Source organism: Pseudorca crassidens, chromosome 12 (genome assembly GCF_039906515.1).
Source record: "Pseudorca crassidens isolate mPseCra1 chromosome 12, mPseCra1.hap1, whole genome shotgun sequence".
NCBI classification, from domain to species: domain Eukaryota; kingdom Metazoa; phylum Chordata; class Mammalia; order Artiodactyla; family Delphinidae; genus Pseudorca; species Pseudorca crassidens.
In genome coordinates this window covers 65054852-65067756 of record NC_090307.1, presented here as the reverse complement: position 1 = coordinate 65067756, position 12905 = coordinate 65054852, and the positions used below count along the sequence as shown (strand labels likewise).

The window sequence follows — 12905 nt, the reverse complement described above, 5'->3', positions numbered from 1 at the left end:
TGTGTACGGTTGGCCCTTGGCCACAAGGCCTGTGTCTCTTGTCAGACAGCAGGCTCTCTGCTGGGACACTGGGACTTTTGGCCACGCGAAGAGCTGGGAGAACTGTTCCAACTGGGCCAGTTCTTATGAGCGCTCCTGGCCCTGCCCCGTTGCACCTGTGGTGAGAGTAGAGGAGAGTCCCTGTGTGCCAGGCTCTGAGTTCTTATCACAAACATTGGTAGTTCAGCACTTGTTTATTCCAGCCCTTGCGGCCCATTTTGGGGGTGAGGGGAGAGCAGGCCACAGGAGCCCACGGGGACAGGGGTTTTGCACCCTCTGTGGCTACTGCCTGAGTATGCCAGGCCGGGCAGGGCAAGGACTTGGGGAGCCCCAGGATTCTGCCCATGATGCAGTCTGGGTGCTGTTCTGGAAAGGCTGGTTTCTGCTGCCCCAGAGAACTAAGAAGCAGGGGAGGCCCTGGTTTCTGGTGGGGTGTCACCTGGGGACCCTGGTGGGGGCTGGACAGGAGGATCCTGGGGCTCTAGGGCCCCCATGCCATTGGGGTGCTCCACTCTCTCAAACAGGATGAGCATCTCACAGTGTGGGGTCTGCGGGAACAGGTCCACGGCCACAGCCTTAACTGGCCGGAACGGACTGCCCTTCACTCGGTTCGACGGGGCCCTGCAGAGGCTGTATGGGAGGGAGTGCCATGGTCAACTGCGTGGGTACAGCAGGGTCTCCTGGGGTGAGGCCCCATCCACCCATGCCCCACACTCACTCCACAAAGTTGCCCATGGCTGCTCGGGGGTTGCAGGAGACATATAGGAGTCGCTTGAGGTTCTCAGCTCTGCGGACAGCCAGGATCACTTTGGAATCTGGGGAGGCACAGACCCCTCAAGGGAGAGTCCCCAATGGCTCCCCCTCAAGGAGCGGACAGGGGCCCGAGACCAGGCAGCCTAGTGGGCCACCCTCTGCCTCCCCACACCACCCCTCAGGTGGACACCACTCACGTAGACCGGCGCGGGGTGGGTCCAGGATGGCCATGAGCTGCTGGGATGCCAGTCTGCTCACCAGTGCAGGCACCAGGTCCTCGGCCCTCCCGCAATGGAACTCAACGTTGCTCAACTCTGGAGGTGACAGAGCAGCAGCCCTGCCATGAGGCCCGGGACACCCCCCAGAGATCTGCCCGGCCATGTCCAGAAGCTCCCAGAAGACACCTCAAGAAAACCCTTCCCTGCGGGGCAGCCCCAGGCATCGTGGGCGCACAATAGGTCCGCACAGTAGGGGCCCTTTCTGCCCCCACCCCGTGAGCCCTAGGAGCCACTGGGTGGGTCCCAGGTGCCCTGTGGAGGGACACACAGGGCCTGCCACCCACTGCGAGGCCCGCTGGCTCTCACCGTTGTCCAGGGCATTCACCCGGGCGTCCTCCACAGCCTCCTGGCACAGCTCGATCCCCACGACTCTCTTTACCTTCTGGAGCAAAAACAGGGCAGACTGATGGCACCCCTCCCCACCCCTGGATCTTCTGGGGGGCAGCGGAAGAGGACCTGGAACAGTCTGAGGTTATCTTAGGGGAGTCATGACAGGACGGGTGATGACACAAGGGTGGGGTGGGGGAGAGCATGCTCTTGACCGGGGTAGGAGGGCTCACCCGGGCCAGAGCCAGGCCGATGGTGCCGGTGCCGCAGCACACGTCCAGCACTGTGCTCCCTGCGTCCAGCTGGGCCCAGTCCTGGATGAGCGTGTAGAGCACCTCAGCTGCGGGGGTGTTCACCTGGGCGTGGGTTACACATCAGAGCAGCCTATCCGCTGCCCACCAGCCCCCCAGTGTCTGCATCCCCAGGCGCTTGTGCTCTTGGTTGCCCCCCCCCCCCGACTCCCTTCTCCACCTCTAACTGCCTGAGGGCCCCAGGGCCCCTCCGTCCACACCCTGTCTCCCGGCCCAAGAAAGCAACTCAATGCTACCCCCCTCCCACCTCCTCGAAAGCTGGACCCATGGGACCCCTGCAGCAGCTGATACCAGACCCCACCAGTGCCAAAGCCTGGTGTCATGCCCACAAGCCACCCTCCCACAGGGTGGTCACCAGGGTCTAGCGAGTGGCCACGGTTAGTAGCCCTTCTTCCAGGTGGCCGACCTCACAGCCCTGGCAGCTCCCTGCCTGGATGCTCTCCCCTCTGCTGCACCAGCCCGGAGCCCAGGGATCTGGTCACCTGGAAGAAGGCGTGAGGGGAAATCCGGAAGGTCAGCCCCAGCAGGTCCTCGCGGATGCACTCGTCCCCGGCCACGTGCTCCAGAGGCAGGCCCTCTTGGCTGGGGGTCTTTCTGTGGGCGGGAAGGTGCGTCTATTGGTGTCACCAGTGCTCGGAGAAACCCACCCAGCCCCACCTGGACTACCTACCGCTGTCCCTCCTCCACGAAGTAGAGGCAAGTCACCCCGCTGGTCTTGCCTGACCCCTCCATGAAGTGCTGTGCCAAAGAAGCCTTCAGCCCCTCCAGATCCTCAGGGCTCAGATTCTGGAGCAGGCAGTAGAAAAAGCCCATGAGACTGTGTCGAAGTCTGCTCTGGCTCAGACACCCCTCCCCCAGCAAGCCACCCGCTTGAGACCTGCGGGTGGAAGTAGGCAATGGCCATGGCTTGGCCACGGCGGCTGATGCGCACGGTCAGCTGCTTCCAGTGACCCGAGTATGTCTCCGGGTCATACGCCGAGTAGGGAGTGGACCTGTGGGAGCCACAGATGGCCCTGAGTCCCTGACATCTGCCGACCAAGATAGGGTGAGCAGCATCCCTGCTCTCTCCTCCAGCCACACCCACCAGACCCCCCAGATAGGACCCAAGTCTTCTGCTCCCAGACTGCCTCGGGACGTCCCGAAGCCACCAGCCCAGCCACGTGTCCTCACCGGATGAACTCCTGGAAAGCCTTCACCACCTGCTTGGTGGCTCCAGGGATATGCACGGTGTCGAAGGGGGCTGCCACAGCACACGTCCCGCCCTTGTACTTGCCAAGCCGGCAGCCGACTGTGTTGTCTTCCCCATCCACCCCAACACCAACAAGAAACTCACATTTGTTCCGATACTCGGTCTGCAAGGAGAGAAGGAAACAGAGATGCCCACCCTTACCCCAGCGGTCCAGCACTCGTGCACGGAGGGTGCACAGCAAAAGACAGCAATGACCAAGGCCCTGGTTCCCCCGCAGGCCCTGGCAGCCCAGGGCAAAAAGCTGACAACTAACAAGCACTTGATGAGAACCATAAGCAGAAGCGCAGCAGAAAGAGAGATGGAAGAGCCAGGAAGGAGGAGCTTCTGTGAGAGCAGAGGCCCTGACCTGCTGAGGTGATGGCCGGACCCCCTCCAGTGGGCAGCAGGCCTTGTTGTGTTTGTGCCTCTGTAAAAGCAGCCAAGGGAGCAGGGCGCGGTTGGTGCTCCCGATTTCCCTGCGGGGCAAAGGAGGGGCAGAGGTCAGGCTCCAATTGCCCAAGCACCTGGGCCCCTTTTTGGGACCTCACTGTCCCGACCGGTAACACAGAGTTTTTACTGGTTGGCTCCCCAAAGGGGTATCTGAGCAGGCTGAGCGCACAGGGAGCCACCGATGGGCGCTCTGCCCAGGAGTGCCTGCACCCACACTCACTTGGCAAGCTTCTGCAGCACCTGCTCACACTCCAACCGCTTCCGTTCAAGCTGCTCCGCGTAGGGCATCGTCCAAAGAGGGGTCACCACATCAGCAATGCACGTGGTGGGGGTGGTAGGCGGCTCCCCTTGGTCCTCCCGCTGCCTCTTCCGGGCCAAGGGGTCAGCCTTGGGCCTGGCGAGGCGCACGCTGAGCGGCCGGCCCTTCCACAGGGCGCCGTGCAGCACACACAGGGCTTTGTCGCGCTCGGCGGCGCTGCGAAAGGTCACGAAGGCGCAGGGAGGCTGCCCGAACAGCTTCGTCTTGTGGGGCTGCAGCCCGAAGCGGCCCAGGAAGCGCCGGACGTCGCTAAAGCTGGCGTGGCGCGGCACGTTCTGAAGCTCCAGCTTGAAGATCTCCGAGGTGAACAGGCCAGCCCGGATGTAGCCGTAGGGCCCCGGCTGAGCACCCGGTCCCGCGGCCCCGGCCCCCGTGGCCTGCTCCTCCCCCTGATGGGGGCCCGGGGCCGCGGGGCTGCCCGGCGCGCTGGGGTCGTCCTGGACGGGGCCCCCCACGCACGCCCGGCCCTGCGTGGAGACAGCAGACAGGCGGCCTGGCTGGGGCCCGCGCGCTCCGAGCCTCTCCCTCCCCGTCCCATGTCACCACCCGCCCCCGGCTCCGCCAGGGTCTCCCTTCACCGTACTTCGCCGTCGAGCTCGTCACCCATCGTCCGCTCCGTCCGCCGCCTCGCCCGGGGCCTGGCACACGGGCGGCGAGCGGAGAGCGGCTGCGACTCGGCGAGGCCGGCCCTGCTCCGGCCCGGGCAGGGGCGGGACTCGTACCCTCTGCGCTCAGGTCCGGGTCCCGGGCACGGGCTGCGTAGCCAGCCAGGCAGGGTCCCGCGCCCGCCGCTCTCCTCGCCTGCCGCTCTCTCGTCAGCCGGCGCGCGCAGCTGAGGCGACGCGTCTCTATCGTCCCCGCTTCCGGCGACGTCATCGCCACGCGCCGCTAGGACCCCCAGCACTGTCCGCAAGCTCTAGGGGCGCGCGCGGCCGCGGACGGAAGTGCGCGCGAGGGCCGCCGGGAGTGCGCGCTCCCCCGCCTCCGGGCGGGCCGGGCATGCGCTGCGGGCGTTTTGGCGGGAAGCGCGGGGCGGGCTGGACAATGAGAGTGTCCGCCGCCTGAGCCAATAAAGCTGCGCTGGTTTTGAATCGCGGCGCGTTTCCCGCCGCCGGGGTCAGGGGTCGGGGTTCGGGTCGCGGGGCGGAGGGAAGAGAGGGCGGGCGGGAGGTGCCGGCGCCAGACGCGGAGGAAGGAGCTGCGACCAGTCGCCGAGAGGCCGCGGAGCCCGCGACGACCGAGCAGCCGAGCCGCCGCCGCCGCCGCGCCCATGGCGGCCGCCAAGGTGGGCCGGGCTGGGCGGGCTGGGCCGGGGGCCGGGCGGGCCGGAGCCGCTGCCGGCGGCCACGTGGGAGGCCCGTGCCGCCGCCAACCCCCGCCGGCCAGCGGGCTCAGGCGCGGGGCCGCGTGACCTTGGGGCGGCCGGGCCTCGCTCTCACTCCTGGCCGCCGGGCCGCGGGCAGGCGCAGGCCTCCCGCTCGATCCCCGAGGGCCCCGCACCGAGACGGCCCCCGCCCGCCCGGGGCCCGCGCAAAGCCCCATTCATCCGGTGCTGGTCCCCGAGCCGCCACCGGCCTCCGCTCCCGCGCGGCCCGGCGGGTGGCCTGTGGCGGCGGGGGCCCGGGGGTGGCCGTGCGGCCCGGTGCGATCCGGCCGAGGAGTCGGCGAAGGCCTGCGTTTCTGGGCAGAGCCCGGGAGCTAAGTCTGGGTGTCTTATTCTCCCGAGTTATGGATTGCCAAGCCACGTGCTCCGTGAGACAATCTAAAACATGATCCTTTGTGCTCTACAGTTAGTTCTTTGTACTGGATTAGAATTCTGTAGCTCTTATGTGAATTCTTTTGAATTTTAAACGTAATTTTCCCAACCTAGGTATAACTACCGGCAGAAATGTGAGTCCTGTATAAACGCTAGCAGATCCATCACAACTTTTTTTCCTTTTAAGCAAGAACACAGATTTTTCTCAACCAGTAAAAACTCAAAGGGTTGCTTTGTTTTAACGGTAGTGTTTCTTTCTAGGCCCTCTTTTCTCCATCATCGTGTCCTTAGTCTGTGCGTGGCAGTACCAGCATCTGCATCTTGCAGATGAGGAGCCTGGGGCAGTTTCTCCCCGGCACTGGGAGTTTCAGGGTTTAGGGAGACCAGTCTGTGCAGGTGTGGTTGTTGCATCTGGGGGAGGGTGTCGGAGTCCGGTGTCTCACTGCAGATCCCAGAGAAAAGCTTTGGGTTGAAAGGCTTTTTTAATCCCTTGCTTTGTGGTGAGGCCCTTCACTAGTGGGGATGATGGCTGTGGCCACTGGTGAGCTCTGGCATGGCCAGTAGGGTCACATCTCCACCCTCCTCCACAGGACACGCACGAGGACCACGACACCTCCACCGAGAATGCCGACGAGTCCAACCATGACCCCCAGTTTGAACCAATAGTTTCTCTTCCTGAGCAAGAAATTAAAACGCTGGAAGAAGATGAAGAGGAGCTTTTTAAAATGTAAGTAAGTTGGTGTCTTTTCAGAAGTAGGCATTTTTAGTATAAGATAGTAACTGGTTTTTATGGGTGTCAGGATCTTGACTTGACCTTTAACCACACGGAGAGTTTTGTGATGGCTACTCCCATGTGGAAATCAAGGCTGTTGTTAGAATCAACTTATTCCTAGGTCCTGGGTGTCCCTGCTGCCCTGAGGCCAGTCCTGGGGAGGGCATGGGCACTCCCAGGTGTCATGTTACCACTGCTCTGTCCACAAGGGACATCTCCCCAAGACCCCTGTCCTTGCCACCCTTGCCTCTAAGACTCTCTCAGACCCCTGCCACTGGTTGAGCATTGGGTCTTTGCTATTATCTTTTTTCCTTAAATGTGGGGGTATTTTGAAGTTTATGAATTTCCAATTCAATACTTTTAGTATACAAAACAATGCCTGGAATTACAAATGAGAGTGGGCGGTGCTATAGTCATTAAAGTTACTCTTTAAAAATCATACGTGATTCTTGGTGCTTTCAACAAGAAGCTACGGTGGCTGTGTCACTTTGAAGCAGTGGTCACAGAAGCCGTGCATCCAGATGTGTGCAACAAAGTGACGGCACCGCGCGGACACGCAGGATCGCAGGAGACGCTAATGTAGCTACAAGTTAGTGGAAATCAGGGGGAAGCAGACTCTCCACCCATTCAAATTCTGTCCAAGATGCCAGGTTATGGTTTGAGTGCTTTGCTGTGGGTCAGGGGAGGGAAGCAGAGGGGATCCCAGCACTGCGACTCCTCCCTCTAAGGCAGGGAGGCTGGAGAGACCAGCCCCTCCCCACCACTTCCAAGGGCCTGGGGAAGGAGAAGCTGTCTGCACCCCTTGAGTCTCAGAGGGTGCTGGGCGGCTCCATAAAGACACTGGTTTTCTGGATCTCTGATCTGCATAGAAATGTTGCTGCACTTCCTGGCATCCTGAGGGGGGTGGGGCCGTCATGATGGGCCTGGGGCTTCTTCCTGAGGATGCATCTCCCTTGACAGAATTGAGTTCGGAGAGCAGAGTCTTCCACAGGAAAGGGACCGGCTGAGCTGGGGTCCTGTGGGGAAGCAAAGGGCAGGGCTGCTCTGGACAGGAAGGCAGGCTGTTGGGCCAGAGCCTGGCGGCCTGAGCAGAGGCCTGCAGTCCCGTCTTCCCAGCAGAGGGAAGGCTCCTCGGCTCCTGCCTACTTCCGTGCTGCCCTTGTGGCGCCGGGGACGCCAGGGAGCCCCCCGTCCCATGATTGCAGCCTTGCCCAGGACGTGGTGGGCTCTCTGAGAGGTCAGGACTTCTGTTGGAATACGTTGCAACTTCTAGGATTTTTTTTTCTTTTTTTATTGTGAAGTAAAAACCTGGAGTTTGTTGAGCCGCCTCACTCTTTTGTTGACATCTTGACTTGTGGTTCTGGGAGTAAAAAGAAAGGCAAGGGTGTCTCGTGATGCCACGGGCGCAGGCTCATTTGTCCCCTTCCGTGCTTGCCTAACCCCTCGCTCAATGGCTTTCCTCAAAGGCGGGCCAAGCTGTTCCGGTTCGCTTCAGAGAACGACCTCCCGGAGTGGAAGGAGCGGGGCACCGGGGACGTCAAACTGCTGAAGCACAAGGAGAAGGGGACCATCCGCCTCCTCATGCGCAGGGACAAGACCCTCAAGATCTGCGCCAACCACTACAGTAGGTGGCCCCGGGCACAGTGTGGGGCGTCCAGGGAAAGCCACCTGCAGCTTGGCTGGCGAAGGGGTGACAGTAAGATTCCCCCCATTTCAGTCCCTTGGTTATTGGGCTGCTCTGGAGCCGCGAGTGTGTGTCTGGAAGCAAAAGTGTCCGGTGGGGCAGGGCCCCTCCTCTGGGCACACAGGTGACCCTGGCAAGAACCAGAGGGAGCAGCCCTGGAGGGTGATGTGGCCAGATGAGCAGGGAGGGCCCTCCTGGCGCCACAGTCCCCCGGCCTTCACGGGCCAGACTCCATGTCCCTGCCCCATGGTCCTCCCACCCTGCCCAGGCCATCGGCTCTGGCCTGGTCCTTGTCTTCCAACCCAATTTGAGGTGTTTCCCTGGGGGTTTTCCCTGACTCCCTGCTTTTCCCAAAGCCAGGCCAGTCACTGGGTTGTTTGCTGTGAGCTGCAGGTGGGTCCCAGGCCTGGTGCCCTGTAGGAATGCAGGATCACTGGGTGTCTGTGGGCTGGGATGACGTTCTCGGTTTAGAATGTGACGTATTCCTGGGGCTGGGCATGTCCTGTATCTCAGGAGGCTTCTGCCAGGGCCGTGGGGTGAGCGTGGCTCTGGGGTGCTCCTGTTTCTTGGGGAGCTCGTCCTCCTTGAGTCTGTGCGAGGTCTGAGAAGATGGACAGCTGTGCTTATTCCCGGCCGTGGCTCAACCTTCTGTGACATACGAGCAGGTCACGAGGCCCTCAGTGTCCACTTCTGGTGGCCTCGTTCCCCGTGGTGTCCCTGGACAGTGCAAGGCTGAGAGTGGTTGCCCTGGTCTGACCATGGCCTTCCTGGGTGATCACTCCACTTCCTGGCTTCTGCTCCTCTGCCGCTCCCCACTTTCTGTGGGCCAGGTCCCAGATGGAGTGGCCAAGCATGGACACAGCCACGTGGTGGGTGCCCTTCACTGGAAGGGCTGGGCGCACCAGGCCTTGTGGCCTATGTCTGCGCTGGGTCTGGGGGCTGCTCAGACAGGGGCAGGGCCGTGGGGCTGGGTGTGAGCAACCATGGTGGCATTGGAGGCCTTGGCTGAGTTGGGATTGGAAACCCTCGCTGAGGTGTCCTCGTGGTCAGGGAATGGGCCACCCTGTTCCCAGATTCAGGGCGGTCCTGGTTTTAAGTGAACATAGGATGTTTTCAGAGGTTTGGGTAAAATCCAGACCCCACAGGACTTTGTCTGAACCTGGTTGGCAAACCCCAAACCAGGCCTGTTTTGCCCCAATTCGGGCCTTCAGGGGTCAGGGTGGGTGGGCCAGCTTGACAGCTGCACCATCCTCATGGGGCTTCTCTCTCCAGTCACGCCAATGATGGAGCTGAAGCCGAACGCAGGCAGTGACCGTGCCTGGGTCTGGAATACCCACGCAGACTTCGCCGACGAGTGCCCCAAGCAGGAGTTGCTGGCCATCCGCTTCCTTAACGCCGAGAGTAAGCAGGCCTGGGCCAGCCTGCCGCTGCTTCTTAACGGTGTAGCGGTTTGGTTGCAGACGCCAGTGCTGTTGCTTTCCTGGGAGAGTTGACGGCAGCTGGGAAGCGTGTGGTGGGGACTGTTCCTGCCCTGCCTGATGGGCCCTCGGGGAAGGGATCTCGGTGCCCTCGAGGTCTTGCCCAGACTCTTGAGTCCATGACAGTGTGGTTCCTTTGCTGAGTTCACAGGGGCCTGTGCTGGCAGTCTGCCCAGGGCCGACCTGTTCTCTCACCATGGCCTGAGTGCCAGCAAGGGCAGTGCCCAGGCAGACCTCTCCCCTGCTGGGACATCTTTCCAGCTCGGGTTGTCAAAAGCAGCACCCAGTGGGCCCTGGGGGGTTGGTTGGGTGCTGGGGCTCAGCACCCCAGTAACTGAACATCCAGTGCTGAGTGGACCTCGCCTCTCCTCTGGGAATGGGGCCTGCAGGAGCAGAGAGCAGAGCGCCTGGCAGGAGCAAGGCTACCCTGCCCTGCCCAGATGGGTGCCAAGTCAGGCAGGGAGGTGGAGGGTTGGGGCAGCCTGGGATAGGCCTTATGAATCTTGGAGTTTCAGACCCACCAGGACACTTACTCCTCACTGCTCAGGGACCTTAAGGGGGTATCTTTTCTCACCTCTGCAGATGCACAGAAATTCAAAACGAAGTTTGAAGAATGCAGGAAAGAGATTGAAGAGAGAGAAAAGAAAGGTGCCAGATGCCCATGGGGTGGCGGGCGCCCGGGGGGGCTCTGCAGACTCACTCTGCACCTGACTGCAGCCCCAGGCGGGTGCTTTTTCTGTCTGCCACAGCAGCATTCCGGGAGGTTGTGACCACTTTGACCTGTTAAGGGCAATGCAGCCACCCCGGTACACGGGTGCTTTCTGAGGGGCAAGCCAGCCACTGGGGCCCCGTGCACGTGCTTTCTGGCCTGGCCTAGCAGCCAAGTCACGACGTCTCCTGGAGTCTCCCAGGGGCTGCAGGGGCTTGGAGAGGTCCTCGTGGTCACCTGCTTACTCAGGGCCCCATGCTGGTCGCCAAGCATCCTGAGTGGGGTCCCAGGCGTGAGCACGTGTTTACCTGGAGGCACACAGGGAAGTGGTCTGTCCGCTGCCACGCGGCTGGGCAGAGCGGTGATTCTTTCTTACTGCGTTCCTGTGTCTTGGCAGGATCTGGCAAAAATGATAGTGCCGAGAAAGTAGCTGAGAAGCTAGAAGCTCTTTCGGTGAAGGAGGGCAAGGAGCCTGAGAACGAGACCAAGGAGGTGGCTGAGGAGGAGCAATGAGTCGGCTCCCGTTGTGTTCTTTCTCCCTGTCTTTTCCCTTTTTCTTTTTTTAAATTTTGCCCTGCACCCTTCTTTTTGGTTTGTTTTTATTCTGTTTTGTTTTTACAAGGGACTTTATATAAAGAACTGACTTCCAACATTCAGGTTGTTTTTTTCTAAGTTTTTGCCGTAATGAAGACGACTTCAGAAAATCCATTACCCAGTCGTGAGAATGTACTGTGCTAACTTTCTTTTCCATAGTGGAAACACTTATTTATAGTCATCAAAATAGCAAATAAACAACACGTTTGAAACTTGCATGGAGGCAGGACCATGTGTGCGTCGGCCCCATCCTGGGACAGTGGGTTCCTGCCCCGTTGGCTGTCACACACGCTCTGCTGTGTGGCCTTTGGGCCGCGGTGCGTCTGAGCTGGTGCTGGTGGGGCAGGTGGCCTGGGGAAGCCAGTGCTGTCCTGGAGACCTAAACAGCCCTGCTTTGCCCCATGGCCAGGAGCAGGGAGGTTTTTTCCTGGCCTTTGGGGGAGAGAGGAAGCCCACCAGGTCCCCTTGACTGCGGCACAAAGAGACCTAGTGGGTCCCCTGCCTTCGGCTGGGCATCTTTCGTTGGCCCTCAGTCCTGGCAGAGCCACCCATCCACAGCTCGCACATCTGGCCTGGTGCTGGGTGCAGGCGGGGCTCAGCCCCACAGCCATCCTCGGAGAAGACCTGTCTACGTGCTCCTGGCCCTCCGTCTGGGTGGAGGCTGGGGACATCTGCAGGAGCTTTCAGTAAGGGAGGACTTCAGGGCTGCAAGCGGGTTAGTGCCATTTGGAGTTTGTCCTGTAAGGCAGGTAGGCCTAAGCAGCAGAGAGGTTCTCCAAGCACACGGTCTAATGGCCTGTGTCCCGGGAGACCACCCGGGCTCGGAGGAGCTCCCACAGGGGAGGGGAAGGAGCCTGGCAGGAGCCGACCCTGGAGCACCTATCAGAGGCTTCCATCATGGCCTAGCCCTGGCCTGTCTTCCCTGTGTCCTGTGTCCCATTTAAACCTCACTTCCTTGGCACCTCTGGTGGAGGCACCTCCAAAGGAAGCCAAACTGAAGACCTCGCTGGCCTTGGTCACGTGCTGGCATCCCAAGCCCTCGCTTGCTTGCCAGGCACCTGTGGTGGTCCTTGCCTCCCAGGGAGGCCCAGGGAGGGACATGGAAGCTTTTGCACCTCCCCATTTCAGTCGTGATGCTGGTGGAGGTCACGATGCATTGACCGGAAAGGCTGCTGCTGGGCCGTGGTCCTCCAGGGAAGGGTGGTCAGACACCCCTGCCAGCACAGAAGGGACGTGGAACGTCTCTGCTTTGGGCTGTAGTACATGGTGAATTCCACTTGCTGTAAAACGCCAGGCTGACTTCCCTCCTCTTGGGTGAGGAGATGTGTCTCCAAGGGGGGAACCCTGAGCGGGGCGGCCCCTCAGGGTGGCTGGGGCACAGCCATGCTGTGACCAGGCTGCACTGCAAGGTGTGGCAGCCAGGACAATCGGGGACACTGGGGGGGCTCCTCTGAGCCCCCAGCCAGTGTATGTCCAGGTGGACTCCCTGAGGCGAGGGGGTGTGTGATGGGGTGTGTGATGGGGTGGGGGTGGGGCGCGAAATGGCCACTCTGTTCCAGGTCAGTCCCTTGGCCTGCAGCTCAGGCACTCTGCTGTGCTCAGGAGAGGACACCTGGGCCATGGCCTCACTGGGTCCGCCCCACCCGGGACCCCTCTGCCCAGGCAGTCGGCAGGGACCTCTTCAAGGGGGACACATGCCCTTCCTGCCCACGCCCAGCGACAGGTGCTTACTGCACAGCTCTCACCCCGCACAGACCTGGAGGCCCTCTGGGGGCCTCCGTGTGCTGGGCCACAGAAGAGCTGGAGCCAGGGCCAGGCCCAGGGGGTGGCGGAGGGCTACAGTGTGTCCTCAGGCCCTGAGGCCACCAGAGGCTGAGGCAGCCCGGGCAGAGCAAGGAGGTGTCTGCTCTCCGCTCACCTCTGGGCCCCGGGCCTCCTGGGGTGGGTGGGCTCCCCGAAGGGCAGAGGCTGTAACTGGGGTGGTGGGAGGAAGCCCATTACCACCTCTGCTGTCCAGCAGCTGCATTAATGCCTCTGTTCTGGCCCCCAAGCCCAGGTTCCTTTCTAACAGCTCACGGCCCTGCCTGCTGGGCTAGGACCTTAAGGCGAGGTGGGGTCTTCCAGTCTGAGGAGTCCCAGGGCCTGTGCAGCGTGGCCCAAGGAGGTGGCCTGAGGAGGTGGCCGCTGGCCTGCGCGGGGTTCTGGCT

The 12905-nt window shown here is 61.5% G+C and overlaps 2 protein-coding genes and 1 non-coding gene across 4 annotated transcripts; 2 read left to right on the top strand and 1 right to left on the bottom strand.

Annotated features, from left to right (window-relative positions):
- Positions 1-214: 214 nt before the first annotated feature.
- TRMT2A (tRNA methyltransferase 2 homolog A) lies at positions 215-4569 on the bottom strand. The gene is made up of 12 exons (XM_067699858.1): positions 4289-4569; positions 3607-4172; positions 3304-3412; positions 2879-3060; positions 2586-2700; positions 2379-2494; positions 2191-2302; positions 1631-1753; positions 1377-1452; positions 990-1106; positions 758-854; positions 215-669 (listed from the first exon to the last, which is right to left on the bottom strand). Exons 1-12 carry the CDS (start codon positions 4310-4312, stop codon positions 438-440), a joined length of 1869 nt encoding a protein of 622 aa, XP_067555959.1. The 5' UTR covers positions 4313-4569; the 3' UTR covers positions 215-437.
- Positions 4570-4832: 263 nt separating this feature from the next.
- Positions 4833-10914, top strand: RANBP1 (RAN binding protein 1). 2 transcript variants are annotated; one of them, XM_067699860.1, is made up of 6 exons: positions 4833-4990; positions 6052-6188; positions 7700-7857; positions 9190-9318; positions 9978-10043; positions 10502-10914. In XM_067699860.1, exons 1-6 carry the CDS (start codon positions 4976-4978, stop codon positions 10615-10617), a joined length of 621 nt encoding a protein of 206 aa, XP_067555961.1. In that variant the 5' UTR covers positions 4833-4975; the 3' UTR covers positions 10618-10914. The 2 variants fall into 2 exon arrangements, with proteins under 2 accessions (XP_067555961.1, XP_067555960.1); XM_067699859.1 differs by lacking the exon at positions 4833-4990 and adding an exon at positions 5320-5457.
- Positions 10086-10211, top strand: LOC137204280 (small nucleolar RNA SNORA77). The gene has a single exon (XR_010933510.1). It is a non-coding gene; the product is annotated as a small nucleolar RNA SNORA77 (small nucleolar RNA).
- Positions 10915-12905: the final 1991 nt, after the last annotated feature.